Source organism: Plecotus auritus (assembly GCF_963455305.1).
Source record: "Plecotus auritus genome assembly, chromosome: 7".
NCBI classification, from domain to species: Eukaryota; Metazoa; Chordata; class Mammalia; order Chiroptera; family Vespertilionidae; genus Plecotus; species Plecotus auritus.
This window is the reverse complement of record NC_137774.1, coordinates 125,359,623-125,375,623: the sequence shown is the minus strand read 5'-3', so window position 1 is coordinate 125,375,623 and position 16,001 is coordinate 125,359,623. Positions and strand designations below refer to the sequence as shown.

The 16,001-nt window shown below is 35.3% G+C and overlaps 1 protein-coding gene across 1 annotated transcript in view; it reads left to right on the top strand.

The window, feature by feature from the left end:
• Positions 1–16,001, top strand: part of ADGRV1 (adhesion G protein-coupled receptor V1) — a gene marked incomplete at its 5' end in the record, with an annotated part of 472,861 nt that overhangs the window by 10,395 nt on the left and 446,465 nt on the right. Inside the window, 8 exons of the mRNA XM_080679158.1 lie at positions 188–458; positions 838–1,167; positions 6,541–6,717; positions 9,727–9,950; positions 12,689–12,721; positions 14,457–14,583; positions 14,683–14,868; positions 15,583–15,763. Of these exons, the coding sequence (XP_080535284.1) occupies positions 188–458; positions 838–1,167; positions 6,541–6,717; positions 9,727–9,950; positions 12,689–12,721; positions 14,457–14,583; positions 14,683–14,868; positions 15,583–15,763 (1,529 nt within the window). The remainder of the gene's footprint in view (positions 1–187; positions 459–837; positions 1,168–6,540; positions 6,718–9,726; positions 9,951–12,688; positions 12,722–14,456; positions 14,584–14,682; positions 14,869–15,582; positions 15,764–16,001) is intronic.

The window sequence follows — 16,001 nt, the reverse complement described above, 5'->3', positions numbered from 1 at the left end:
AATTCCTACTATACCTGTTTCCTAGGACATATCTACATATCAAATCCTTCATATTAAAAACAATCATTCTTTATGTATGGATTCTGTTTTTAACTGTATCTGATGGCCAACTTTATAGTAGAATAGTCCATCTAAGGGAACTAGAGTGGATTGTGTGACTGTATATATTTCTTTTTAAAAATTCTAGATTTGAAAATATTACCGTGGTTAGAAATGGCGGCACCCATGGGAATATTTCAGTGAACTGGGTGTTGACACGGAATAGCAGTGATCCCTCACCGGTAACAGCGGATATTGGACCAAGTTCTGGAGTTCTCCATTTTGCACAAGGGCAGATGTTGGCATCCATTCCTCTTACTGTCGTTGATGATGATCTTCCAGAAGAGGCAGAAGCTTACCTACTGCAGATTCTGCCTCATACAATACGGGGAGGTGCAGAAGTGAGTGAACCAGCAGAGGTAGGTCTCTTGTTATACTTTACTTGTTATTTCTGTGTTGTAGAAGAGCCAAAGAATTGATCACACAGGTCTCATTTATGTGTACTTTGAGGTGACAGGAAGAACATTGGTTTTGGAAATGATGATTGCTTCGCTTGGTCAAGGTTGTCCCTCCTGTAAATAAAAAGTTTAGTCTTAAAAAATTCAACAATCTATAAATTGGGAAGGTTTTCAGATCTGTTTTTGTCTCATCTTTTACTCTAGTACATATAAGAAGTGATCAGTTTTAGATATGACATAAAAGGAAATATTAAAAATCAGAATAGCCTAGAAAATAAACAGCTTGGTAATCTTGGGTGTGAGAATTATGCGTTTTAATATTTTATTCCTTTATCCTCAGCTTTTGTTCTACATTCAGGATAGTGATGATGTTTATGGCCTGATAACATTTTTTCCTATGGAAAACCAGAAGATTGAAAGCAGCCCAGGAGAACGATATTTATCCTTGAGTTTTTCAAGATTAGGAGGAACTAAAGGAGATGTGAGGATGTTTTATTCTGCACTTTATATTCCGGCCGGAGCTGTGGACCCTTTGCGAGCAAAAGATGGCATCTTAAATATATCCAGGAGAAATAGCCTCATTTTTCCAGAACAAAAAACCCAAGTCACTACAAAATTACCAATAAGGAATGATGCATTCCTTCAAAATGGGGCCCACTTCCTTATACAGGTATTTTAATGATTAAAATAATTTAAACTTTGGATAAATTGTAAGCATACTTATCTATGTGAAAGAGTTAACTAACCATTATTTTGCTCTCATTTATAATTTGGATTCTACTATCGGTTACTAGAAGTTACTTAGGGAGTCCAGAGAAAGACTGTGCCTGCTCCTAAGGCATATTAGGATGAAAAAAAACAAGGACTCTGCTAAAGTTAAAATTTTAATCAGGTGATAATAAAAGCACATCAGACGTGAAATTCAGGTCAGAATATAATGGATGACATAGCGAAGTAACTCACAAACTGTTAATGGGGAAGGGGGGCGGAAGAGAGAGAGAGAGAGAGAGAGAGAGAGAGAGAGAGAGAGAGAGAGAGAGAGAAAGATCTGCAATTCTTCTGAGTGGTTTGAGAATATGTGACATAGGAATGGGTTGTGTAAGATACATGTTTTTCATGATTAATACTTGCAGGGAAGGCATTCCAGAAATTAAGCAATATGAGAACAATTGTATACTGTAGATACTTTTAAATAATATACTAAAAATATGTTTCTTTGTTTATTAACTGTATATAGCACCTCTGGATTTTCATCTACTTAATAAGAAATAAGGGCCTTATAAACATATTCTTCCATCTTATCTCTTTTATTTCTTAACTTTTATTAACATTTTTATTGTCAAAGTTTAAAACATGTGCACTCACTTATGGTAGTATGGTTATGTTTTGCATTTGGTTTTGGTTGATTCTGAAAATTAGAAAGCAATAAAAGGGTACTTACCAAGTTTTGTTAATGTAAATAAACATAATATAGATTCAGATAGTATGAATGATTGATAAAGAGTATAATCTTATGTCACTATACTTTTTGCCAACTGAAATATATATAAAATGAAATCTCATATTTTATTATTATTTTTGAATCATGCCACACTTAAATTTGTTTCATAATTTTGTGTAGACTTTGTTTTATGGTTTATTGCTTTCTCTGGAGTTTTTGATTGCTCTTGTTTTACATACCACCCTCACCATTTAGCGCTTGCAGCTGCCTAACATACTTTGTTGAGTTCAGCTGCACTGCTTTCTGTGCTTCACACCTGGGACTTTTTTTTTACTGAGCTTTTGAATTTTCTTGATCTCTTGCCTTTAAGTTGTGTTTTAAATTTTGTTGTAATATATCTATCCTCAAATACATGTGCAGTAAATATATGTGCAAGGTAAACTTTTTGAGTCTTTGAGCAAATAAAAATGAAATTTTATGCATTGATAATTTGGCTAGGTAAAAATTTGTAGATTAAAACAATTTCTTCTTTAGTACTTGAGAAAGTTTGTTTTTAAATTTCTATTGTTGCTGATATGAAATTTGATGGCAAAAAATAATGTAGATAACTTGCTCTTTATCTCTGAAGGATTTTTTTTTTTTTTTACATCTTCTTGGCGTTCTAAATTTCACAGGTCCTTGCCATGTACTTTCATTTTGAAGACTCTTTGTCTTTTTTTTTTTTTAAGCTGGGTCACCACTCATGCTTGTACTGTTTATGCATTTCTTGACGACTCCTGGTGAAGGGGTCTAGTGGGTGACCTGTTACAGGGATGTATAATTTGTAGGGGATACCCATTTATAATATGCTCACCCAGAGGGAGACGATTTTCCACTGTTCCCAAAGCTTTGTTACTAGTGGCAGTATGATCCTGCTCATCATCTTTATTTTTATTATTACTGTTATTATTTTATTGTCTCCTCAAAATGAGGAAATTCTGATATGATGCATATTTTTGTCTATGAGGATAACCCACTCTTTGGAGGACCTTTGCCTTTAGCTTTTTGGAGAGGTGGGTGAACAGAACAGGGAATCATTTACAATTGTTTGTTTCCCCTGAGACCTGTGGAATGCTCTTGTGAGCTGGCTGGGGGGCGGGGTGATCTGGGTCTGTGACGTGGAATTAAGCAAGCATTCAAGCCCATACCCTGGCAAGAAGTTAACACATATGAAGATATGTTTAGAAATTTTAAAAAGACCTTTATGTTTGGCCTTATACTAACTCCTGGTTTGGAGGGGTTCTGGTGAGGCCGGCCTCCTGGTTTGGAGACTGCTGTCTTCTTGCTGTGTCCTCACGTAGTGGAGAGCAAGAAGAAGCAAGCTCTTTGCTATCTTTTCTTATAAGGGCACTAATTTCATCACGAGGGCTCTACCTCTCCAAGTTCCCATCTCCAAATACCATCATTATTGGGGATTACGGTTTCAACATATGAATTCTGGGGGGACATAAACATTTAATTCGTAGCATATGTTTAAGGTTTTTGTGTTTCTATTATCTCAGCATTCAGTTCTCCCTTCTGACTCTCTCCAGTTTTGCATAGGTCACAACTCATATGAGAACCAACTTATTAAAATAAGTGAAACGAAGCAAAGATTTTACAAAGGTGCTTTTTGCTCTGTGGAGGCCTGGGCATCCTGGCATTCTTGCAGTAGCTGCAGTAACGAGACAGGAGTTTGAAGACTGATAATGCAGAAATGTTTATTTTGATTTGTAGAGGGCTCTTCTGTTTCCATTCTAGTTTTCTGATTTCTTATGCTGCCTCAACCACTTTTTACTATGGATGACAATATTAGTAGCCTTTATATTAAACTTTTAGTCTTTAAAAAATATCTTTCAATATCTCTAGCCAAGTAGCTGCAGAGAATCCTTATGTAAACAAAACCTTATTAAGAAACTTAGATAGGGTCAGATATTATCCTAGCTAGTTTATGTTTCAACATTTTACATGAACATGACCATTTGCTTTTGATGACACTTGAAAAGTAAGGTAACACTTGAATCATGTAAAGTCTGAATTTTTGGTGATCCCACGTTGGAAATCTGTTTGTACCACTAATTCGGAGTTCAGTTTTTTATCTATCTGCATATTCAGTTAAAAAACAAAGCTCTCACTGTGCAGACATTTTAATTTAACACTGTAGGGAAAAAAGGCGTTATTAGTCACTGACACAGTTTCTTGAGGTTCAAAACAGCTGTAGGTTCTGGAAGGCTGGTTGGAATGAAGGTTGCGTGGTTTGTATAGTGCATAATGGATGAGCAACTCAAGAATAGGAGGCATTAGACTCTGCATGGAAAGTTGAATGAAACTGAAGAAAGGAGAATCTGAGACAAGCGCTCCTCATTCTTCAGCGATCCTCTCGGCTGCATATATCAGTCTGGGATACAACTTTTGGCAAGCTTGGGGTTACTAATGTGCTGCCCCAGTTGCAGACTGTCTAAAAGCAAAGAACAACTCTGTATAAATGGAACAGTTTGATTTAGCAGATGCTTAAGGAACCCAGACAAAAAGGCTTAGAGACCAGGAAATAAGCTATGTAAAATTAGCATTTTGTTTTTAAGCAATTCATTTTATAGCCTTCTATACCTTCTTTCTTTAAAATTTTCAAAATATGGTATTTAGAAATAATTCTGTAACTGTTTTAATAAACATAAATATGACTTATTTTCTTTCTTTTTAGAAAGTTTTAAAGTAAAATTATATTGTGTTTTTTTCCATTTCATGTTTTAAACACTATTATCAGTTTAGAGCTTTGTGAATACATGGGAATGAGAATGTTCATTCACAAACATGTGCTTACATATGACCAGTGTATTTTACTAACATCTTTGCCTCTAAACAATGCATACTTTATATTTTATGCCATTCAAATATGCATATTTTATTTTATTCTTTGTGCTATTTTTAAAGATAAATATATATGTATATGGGTATATAGATATTTCTTTTCTCTAGAAAGAATAACAGTTATACTTGTGTCGTTTTAGCTATTTATCTTTACATTTTATTTACTTTGTAAAGTAAATTCAATATACTAAGGAATGCACTTTTTATTTTACTTGACTCAGTCTATATACTAATATTTGGCAAAATTTGTCAATCTAATTTCTTTTTTCATTGACTCAAATGTATGTTTACCAAAGGTGGAATTTTAAATATCTTTCTCCTGTATATGATTTTCAAGGCAAAGCGTGTGACATTTTTAAAAAGGCATGTATTTTGCCCTTTAAAATGTATAGTGTTTATAAAAAAATTGTAAGAGTATATGAGGGATCAGTACCAGTTCAGTCCACTTGTGGAAAACTCACTTAAATTATGGTTGTTTCCACATTACAGTCTAATAGAGAGCTCTCGAGTGAGAGATCCATAATGTTTTGTTAATTTCAAAACTGCTTTTTAACCTAAAATCTCTATGCTTTTTGCAGTCCTGTAATGATAATTTTTACATTTAAGTGAATACTGTGAAGATTGATAAGCTGGATTTTGAAAAGTTAGAATATTAAGATGTTGAAAATTTGTGATAGATCAGGATTCCTACAGAGCTCAGTTTATGTTGGAGAGATGAATCAATAAATATTTTTTGTGTAGCTGCTGCAGTTTGAGATCTAGGTCATGTACTGGGAAAACACTGAGAAGGACACAGACCCACAAGAACTCTATAAACCTGTTGGGAAGTGGAAGTCTGTAACACACATAATGATTGTAAGCAAGCGATGTGTGAAATTTATAATTAAGTCTAAGTTTAGTGAGAATAACAATAGAAGTTCCAAAACAAATAGAATAAAAAGGGCTAGAAGATCCAAGGAAATCTTCATGGAAGAGAGGGAAATGTAATTGGTCTTTAAGAACAGGTACACTTTGGACTTGTGAAATGATGCAGGGAGGCCATTCTAGATGAGGAGAGCACCATCAAAGTTACTCTGGTAGTCATGTTCATTAATTACAGGGACGCTCCATGTTTTACACTTGCATTTCTTTAAATATATAGGCATGCTAAGTCACATTTGGAGTTTCAATGGTTGTGTATTCTCTGGCACAGAAGGGGTTTGGGTGGTTGATTAGAGCTGTGGACCAGTGGAAGCGAGGAAAGAGATGTGGACAACTCTGACATTTGGCTTTAAGATCAAGATGGTTGGGTATAGGTAACAAGGCAGAAGAGCAGATGGTGGTGCTGGTGGTGGTAGTGGTGAGGGGACATGAAACAGAGATTTCAATTTTGGATATTTTATCGGCACAGTTTCTATGTGTCATTTATGTCGTATCTAATAGCAGTGGTTTATAAACTTTTTGACATTTGAAGGAGATATCTAGAGATTATTAGAGAGAGGGTATAAAATTATAAGATAAAGGGCTTAGAAAAAACCCTGGGAAATAATAATAGCTGAGGAGCAGAAGCAGCTCAAGAAGCCAGTGCAGGAGATTGAAACAGGATGGAGAGGGAAGAAGAAAGAGAATGAAGTTGCTAAGTTATTGGTAGCCTTTATCCATGTTTACTTTGTTGCCCCATGCAATTAAGACTTTTTATTTTAAAATTTCTGTTCTTTTTTGTTTTGTTTATTATAGTTGGAAACTGTGGAGTTGGTGAACATAAATCCCCCAATTCCACCTATCAGTCCTAGATTTGGGAAAATCCGAAATATTTCTTTAGTGGTTACTCCAGATATTGCAAATGGAGAAATTGGCTTTATTAGCAATCTTCCGATCATTTTGCATGAACCAGAAGATTCCCCTGCTGAAGTGGTAAGTAGGCTCTCTCTTATCAATGGGCCCTGGTGGTCAGTGCGCTCCCACAGCAGGTGCGCTGCTCAGCCAGAAGCCAGGCTCATGGCTGGCGAGTGCAGCTGCAGTGGCGGGAGCCTCTCCTGTGTCCGTGGCAGCGCTAAGGAGCAGTGAGCCAAGTGGAAAGGTGCGAGCAGGTGGGTGGTAGGAGTGGCGAGCCAAGCGGTTAGGAGCGAGAGGTCCCGGATTGCAAGAGGGATGTCCGACTGCCAGTTGAGGCCCGATTGGGTGTCTGACTGCCGGTTTAGGCCCGTTCTAGTCTCCAGCCCTGACCATTTCTAGCCAAATTCACAGAATGGTTAGTAAGAAAAATGTTTTCTTTTTTATTTCATTTTTTCAAAGATGGACTGTGTTAAAGGGCAAAGAGCAAAGAGGATACTGATCGGGCCTAAACCGGCAGTTGAACATCCCCTGAAGAGTCCCGGATTGCAAGAGGGCACAGGCCGGGCTGAAGGAATCGCCTCCCTGCCCCAACACGAATGTCGTGCATCAGGCCTCTAGTGATAGATATATATATATATATATGCTAAGTGGTATATACCACAGGTGCATTTCACTCATTCATTTCTGAGAGCTAATCATGCCTGCCTTGGGCAGGACTGGGGTACTGTGCTTGGTAGTGGAGGTGATGGTGGTAAAATTGTGGAATGCCTAATCTCAGGAATTTTGTATTATATATGTGGGTAAATTGTTGGCTACTCCCATACCCCACGCCACACAAAAGCATGCTCACAGATACAGCATCCCTCCCTCTGCCCCTAACCTGGTTGAATTTTCCCACCATCTATCTAGTGACCTTCAGTCTTACCAGTCCCTGAACCATAGTCTGTTCCTTAAGACCCTTCCAGGTCTTGGATACTTGCATATGATTTAAATTGGTTTGAGGTTCAGATCAAGAAAGAGGAGAGCAATTTACGATATCAAAGCCTCATGTCAAAATATGGTGACCATAAATTCCTTTGTTTATGTTTTTGATTCTGTATATTGGAAGAAGAGCTCCATTTTTCAAGATGGTTTTCATTTTTTATTCTTCTTCTTAATATACTGCTATCTTCTAAAAAAAGGAAACCTACTAAAAAGGATTTAGCTTTTTCTTAAAGTGTGGATTCATTTTATTCATTTATCTTATAAAGCTGTAAATTTACCATTTTACATGCTTCCCTTGGAAATTAGCTTTTGGGGGAAAAGTTTTGGGCTCCATGAACTTTAATTCTTTCCCTCCTGGGAACCTGCAGAGAAGGTGGGAGTTTCTCTTTGTCCCATCTACAGCCTGGACTAGCCCACTTCCACTGGTCATATAAGGGTACAGCCCTCTGTTACATTTTCTGCCTTCCCTAAGAATCTTTGCACTCTAGTCTCCAGCCCTGACCATTTCCAGCCAAATTCACAGAATGGTTAGGGAGAAAAATGTCTTCTTTTTTATTTTTATTTTTTGAAAGATGGACTGTGTTAAAGGGCAAAGAGCAAAGAGGATACCTTATTTAGGAGTTTAAAAAGAATAATGTAGTCTACAATTAAATATCTATACTAATAAAAGGATAATATGCTAATTAGACTGGGTCAACCAGCCATCTTCCAGACGTCCAACTTCCTTCCAGGCAAAGCCATGGTGGTGGGGGCTGAGGCAGAGAGGCAGTTAGGGGTGATCAGGCCAGCAGGGGAGGGCAGTTGGGGTGATCAGGATGGCAGGGGAGAGCAGTTAGGGGTGATCAGGCAGGCAGGCAGAGGCAGTCAGGGGTGATCAGGCAGGCAAGGGGGCAAGGTAGGGGTGATCAGGCCGGCAGGCAGAGGGGTTAGGCAGACAGGCAGGCAGGTGAGTGGCTAGGAGCCAGTCATCCCGGATTGCGAGAGGGATGTCCGACTGCAGTCAGAGATCCCTTGAGGGGTCCCAGATTGGAGAGGATGCAGTCCCAGCTGAGGAACCCCCCTCTGTGCACGAATTTCATGCACCGGGCCTTAGTTCATTTATATTCTTTGTTTGAAAAACATCATGATCTATGGCAGCCTTGGGCAAACTACGGCCTGCGGGCCGGATCCGGCTGTTCTATCCAGTTCTCTTGCTCTCCCCTCCGCTCCTTTACTTTGAATTTATATTAGTTCACACAAACACTCCATCCATGCTTTTGTTCCGGCCCTCCGGTCCAGTTTAAGAACCCATTGTGGCCCTCGAGTCAAAAAGTTTGCCCACCCCTGATCTATGATGTTCTTTTATTGTATATTTAATGAGTACTACACTTAAGTAAAACTACCAGATGCAATTTGTTTCAGAATTATAATAGCTTCTATTTATTTAGTTCATACTGTGGAGAGGTACTCTAATCTTCAGCACAAACTTGCAAAACAGGGAATCACTAACTTCATTTCACATGTGGAAATTGAGGTCAGAGAGGTTAAGTAACTTACCCAAGGTAACCCAGAGCCATGATTTGAATATCTGATTTTGTTTGAACTGCATTTATTATATTGGTTAGAAACATTTCTTATTGTTACTTATATTATTATTTTCTTACGTTGCCACCTATCATTTTAGGATGCATTTTATGTAACATAATTTTCTCATTGTAATCTCATAAAGGTTTATTTTTGTTTATATTGTGACATTAGATTAATTTCATTTTTTAGAGAACCTCAGATTGAAATTTACTTATTAGCCAAATTATTCTATGTTTTTTCATCATTCTGTCTTTTAAAATATTTAAGTCTTTTTATTAAGACATCCCTGGTTAGGCATATTTTTTGTTGGGGGCAATTTTGTTAGTAATTTGATTAACAAAAACTAATAAATATAGTTTTATCTAAAATTATTTCCAAGCTTAAGGAAAAGGCTTGTGCAAATGTTTTTAATGCCCTTTAATGGTTTACTTTTCTATAAAGAATACATATATTCATATAATAACATGTGAACGCAATCACTGAAAAACATATATAGTATGTGAGTATATAAGAAATTGTTCTTTTTTTCTTTATAAGGTATACATTCCCTTACATCGGGATGGAACTGATGGCCAGGCTACTGTCTATTGGAGTTTGAAGCCCTCTGGCTCTAATTCAAAAGCAGTGACCCTGGATGATATAGGTCCCTTTAATGGCTCTGTTGTATTTTTATCTGGCCAAAGTGACACAACAATCAACATTACTGTCAAAGCTGATGATATACCAGAGATGAATGAGACAGTAACACTTTCTCTAGACAGGTAATAACCCATTTAGATAACGCTCAGTAACATTTATATGTTCGAATTTTCAGAAATAATTTTGTTTTTTGCTTCAATTCTTTTCTCCATATAGAGTGGAAAGGAAAAACTAAGAGATAATATGCTGGGCCCCTAACTATTCCCTTGTTTATTGTGGCTTCTTGTTAGACTGTAAATATTTTGACATCAGGAACATTTACCCTGCTATTCATTGTGAGGAAAGATTTGATAGATAACTTATAGCTGGTTTCAAATAAATCTTAAGCATAGCTAATATGTTGCTATGCTAAAAAAAATAGGCAGCAACAAATCTAAAATATTAGGTTAAGCAAACTGTTCTGCTGGCTTCATTTTCAGCATGGGAGAGGATTAGAGCTCCTTTGAGTGACTTCTAAGAAACTGTTAATCTTCATATAATAAAATTCTCTCTTTTTTCTTCATGGAATTTAAACATTAAGTAATACTTATATTCCAGAGAATCAAAATAATACAAATTTAAGAGTTATTTTCAGTAATAATAAGGATTTAATTAACATTTTTCAGTGGGTCATTTATATTAAGAAAACATCACAATCATCAGTCTTTTTTTTTCAGTAATTCAGAAAACCTTCCCCAAAATGAAAAAACAACCTGTTTAATTGATGTTAATTATTTTTTAAAAAAATCAAAATGAAACTTATGTACTATAGTTCTCTTTATGTTAAAGATGTTAACATATTCAAGTTAATGTTACTTGAGGGCTTTCATATTTTAAGAGAGTAAAATTTATAGATAAATTTAATAGGCATTATTTTGTACTATATTAATCAGGACTAAATTAGTAATTATTTTATGTGACCCCTGTTGCTTTCTATATTTTACTATGAGACTCATAGATTTTTCTTTGAAGGTGTTTTGATGAACACATTTCATAAACATGATGAGTCATTGTGTTTTTATGAGAAAGAAAATACAGAATGTAGGGAACTTTATTGAATATCCACTGTTCAGTTGGTTTGCTTTCCGAACCACATTATGCTTACTTTTTTTTTAATATAAAAAGTAAAACAAAACAGCAACAACAAAACAGACAAAAAAAGCAAAAATATAAAAACAACACATACACACTGTCTAAGTGACTTAACAGTTACAATATGTGTTTTACATTAAACTTTAAAAAAATTTCATAGGATAAAAAAATCAGTGAAATGTAGTAAAATGTAAACTGAAAATTATCGTTTTTTTTACTTATATGTTTTTTTCCTTTAAGCTAGTCTCGAGTACTTACTAAATCAGTGGAAAATATTTAAAAAACTAAAGCAAAATGAACAGTAATTATAAACCAAAGATGTAGCTGAGAGTTTCTGCTCTGAACTAAATGTTTGAAGAATAATTTAAATTTTACCTCTGTAAGTTCATTGTAACTGTTCTTCATATTCTTTCAGAATAGTAATTTTTAACCTTATCATGTAAACCGTTGAAATTAATTAAATATAATTTTAAGTTGGTTTTCCTCTTTCTTTTTTATTGGTAAAAAACAGTTCACAAGGAAATACAAATAGTGATGTAGAGAATTTCAGAAATCATCGGTCTCTCTCTTTTGAAATAGACGATATTAGTTCAAAATTATACTAAAATGTTTTAATTCAATTAGTAACTAATGCATACTTGTATTATCTCTATGCATGAACATGAATGAGCCAATTACATTTGAGTGTTCAAAGACATATTTATATTTAGTTAAATAAATGTAAGAATAAAATCTACTTGAAATAATGATATCAAATCTTTCATTTGAGGCTTGCAAATTTTTAATAAAACTAATATGAAAGAATGAATGAATCCTAATACATGTGATTAAAAGAAGTTACAATATAATATTACAACAAAAATAACACTCTATTGTGTTTACGGTTTATAGTTTTCTTTTAATGTCAAATTTAGATAAAAGTTGCCCTGGTATTAAACAAATTATAATGCTTTTAATACTATACCAGTTAAAATATTTTATTGTTTAGTTTTCCCCAAATCAATAACAATTTCATTAAGTCAATTTTTTTAAATTTTGATATATGTGCTATGTAACCTTTTGTTTATAGTGTCATTTGACTTTAAAAGTGAAGCCAGAGGTCTGTATATTTTGACATTGCTTTCCAATGCTGTTTTGAAAATGCACTTCATTGGGGATTTGGAAAAGTGCTTAGCTTTCTTGATATAAAGTTATATTTGAGTAAATAGATGTCATAATGAAAGGATATAATGATATGGTGCCTTGAGTATATTCCTGTGCAAATGAGAGGTATATTTTTCTCTGCTTATAGAGTTTTTATTTTTTCAAAGCTAAACTGGCTTTAGATCTGAGGATGGAGGGTTTCCCCCCCACAAAATGAATTAAAACTACTAAGAAATTATAAGCCAGGCTGAATGAAAGTTCCTCAGCCACTGCGGTTTGTAAGCATGCACAGTGCTTGGCAGGCCCCAGCGCCTTGGAGCAGGCCTGGAAAGGAATGTCTTCCATGGGTTTTGCATGCTGGTTGGCCATGGGGTCATGTTCCCTAAGTGGTAACTGCTGAACCCATTGCTAGCATTTGTCAAGAGCAAAGAACCCAGTGTGCAGAGTCCCCATAAAGTAGACATTACTAGCTCACAGGGGGCAATTTATTTTTACCTTGCCATTCTAAGTTTCTGTATCAGTGAGACTTTGGCAAATGGTGTCTGTTTCTTATTTCCCTTTCCCACGCTTCTTTTTGTGTTGACAGAGTAGAAACTGAAAGGTTTGTCGTGTATTTTGGGTAAGTGTACAACATAATGCCTGGCTTTTGGTGATTCATCATTTTGCTTTGCAAGCCATTGTTTTGGATACAGATGCTGTTCTGCATGAGCACAGGTCTTGAGAAATGCTGCTTGTACACCTGCCTGTGCATGCGTTGTGTGTCCTTTATTTTTTTATGAAAAGCGGAGCTTATATGAAGTCATTTTTCCCCTAGAGTTTTAAATTATGAATGCATTTAAGGTATCTGATAAAACGTTTGAGAATTAGTGTATTTATGTATTAGGAAGAATTTAAAACTTTAACTTTTCTTATAGTTTACGCATAGTATAGGGAAAAATTATTGTGCTTTGTGAAATTCTTACCTAACATCTTTGTAAATCTTATAGTTTGTTTAACAGAGAATTTGTAATAAAAACTCATTTCTTCCATTGATTTGTATCCAAGCAATTTCTGCCTACATTTTCTCAGTTTAAAAATCCTTTTTATGTAAGGGTAGCATATTTTAAGAAAGCTAAAACAAATTATTTGTTTAATGCTTCAAATGGATTTTTAGACTGGATATACTAGCTGTGATCTGATTATTATGTTCTGATTCAGTTCTTCTGTCTCCTAGCTTATGTGGACAGAAGAATTTTTAATTAATAAAAATATTGATGTGAATGAAATATGGGCAAATTTGCTATGAAAATTATATGGCTCCATTAACAATTAACAAATAACTTTCCTATTATTTGGACTAATGCCCTCTGTGGCCACTAAAGTATGCTAGTTATTGGTTGTCAGGTTTCTAAAAGCTAGGGAAGGATGCTAATTCAGATTCTCTATTGCATAGGAAGTGAGCTATCCTTTCTACATATTAATTGTGGCTTCATTGTGATTTTGAGGTCTGTTCAAGAGTACATTCTGGTTCAATAGAAAGTGACATTTGGAAAGGTTTCGAGCAGCTTTCAAGATTGAGAATTCTCAAAGAGCATGCAGGCTTTCAAACCCTCAGAGCCTTTTTGTCCCAGTCCCTTTGATCATTTTAATTATACACTGAACATGAAAACCAGAAATAAGAAAAAAACATCTTGTTTTAATATACCCTTTTGAGATATGTATAGAAATTGTTATAATATGTCATGCATATGAGATCCATTCAATTCCATTTTTTATATGTACTATGTTTTTTTATACTAAAAGAAAAATGCATGAGGTTAAAATCAAGGTGGTAGAAACATGAAAGATCACAAAATATTTCTAAAATCTAATCACAGTTTTGTTTGTTTTTGATTTATGTGGCTTTCTTCCACTTATTCAACTTTTATTCACTTAATATAATCATATGTAATGAATTTTTAAAAGAAATTCAAGTGTATGTAGAGTTAAAACAATTTTAGTTAAATTATTTTTAAGTACGTTACAAATTAGTTTTTCTGAAACTAAAACAAATCTGTAAATTTGGTACTTTATAAAATTACAGTATATTTAAAACCTTTGGTTGTTAATATTCTTGGTGTACATATACAGTGCTTGGTTTCAGTCAAATATAAAGGAATTCAGAAATATAAGTTCTTTCATAAATGCTATGAGTAAAGCTGTTTTGCTGTTAAGTGATTTTTAATACACTCATATCAATTTAAGGTTTAAACTCCTAATAACTTTCATATTAATTATCTGAAAGTGTTGTAAATATTGCCTTAGAAGTCTGCAGAATTCAGGAGTAAGATTATATTATAGGTTGTGAGTGCCTTTTTCCCCTCTGACTTCTCCAGGGTCAATGTGGAAAATCAAGTGCTGAAGTCTGGATATACTAGCCGTGATCTGATTATTTTGGAAAATGATGATCCTGGGGGAATTTTTGAATTTTCTCCTGATTCCAGAGGACCCTATATGATAAAAGTAAGTTGAAAGAAACTTCAGTCTATTCTCTATTCACAATTTCAGAAGAATTGTTAACAGATTTGAATTTTTGTGTTTTTTTTGTTTTGTTTTTTTAAGGAAGGAGAATCTGTAGAGCTCCACATCATTCGATCCAGGGGAGCTCTCGTTAAGCAGTTTCTCCACTACAGGGTAGAGCCAAGAGATAGCAATGAATTCTATGGAAACACAGGCGTACTGGAATTTAAACCTGGGGAAAGGGAGATCGTAATCACCTTGCTAAGCAGATTGGATGGGATACCAGAGGTATGGGATTTTATTTATTCCTTGTGCTTTTGTGGAAAGTTGATAGTATCTAGTACATATATTATTACATATAAATATTTTTAACAATGACCAGGAGTTATAGGAAAGAAAGTGGGCAAGAATGGGTTAAGAAATACTTGTGGTTGAAAAGGGAAAAAAAAAAAGCTTAAAAAACAAAGTAAGGCATTCAAATTTCAATGATGTAAGTTTGTCCTACATAAAGACCTGGAGAGTATTATGCTAAGCGAAATAAGCCAGTCAGAGAAAGATAAGTATCACATGATTTCACTCATGTATGGAATCTAATGAACAAAATAAACTGATGAACAAAATAGATCCAGAGACATAGCAGCATGAAACAGACTGTGGAATCTCAGAGGGAAGGCGGGAAAGGATGGGTGGTTGGGGAGGGATCAACCAAAGAACTTGTATGCATATATGCATAACCTGAGGACACAGACAATAGGATGGTGAAGGCCTGGGTTGGGGGTGGGGGCAGGCTATAAGGTGTCAATGGGGGAAAAGAGGGGACATATGTAATACTATGGTAAACTTTTTTAAAGGAATAATATTAGCTCTTTTGTCAATTTTGAGTGAATTATATGTTGCTGAAAAATTGACTATATTAATATTCTAGAATATATATATGTATATATTTCCTTGCTCTGAAAACTTCAAATTTGTATTTTTCCTAATTTGACATGTTCATTTTAGTTGGATGAACACTATTGGGTGGTCCTCAGCAGCCATGGTGAACGGGAAAGCAAGTTGGGAAGTGCTACCGTGGTCAATATAACGATTCTAAAAAATGATGATCCTCATGGGATTATAGAATTTGTTTCTGACGATCTAATTGTTATGATAAATGAAAGTAAAGGAGACGATATCTATAGTGGTAATTTATTTTGCTTCTTATATTCTACTAGAGGCCCGATGCACGAAATTGGTGCACTTGGGGGGAGTGGTTCCTGAGCCTGAATTGTGAGAGGGCACGGGCCAGGCCAAGGGACCCCACTGGTACACAATCGGGGCCAGGGAGGGACTCGGGAGGTTGGCCAGCGGGGGAGGGACCGTGGAAGGGCCCCAGGGCGTGTCCAGCCTATCTCACTCAGTCTCGATTGGCCGGACCCCAG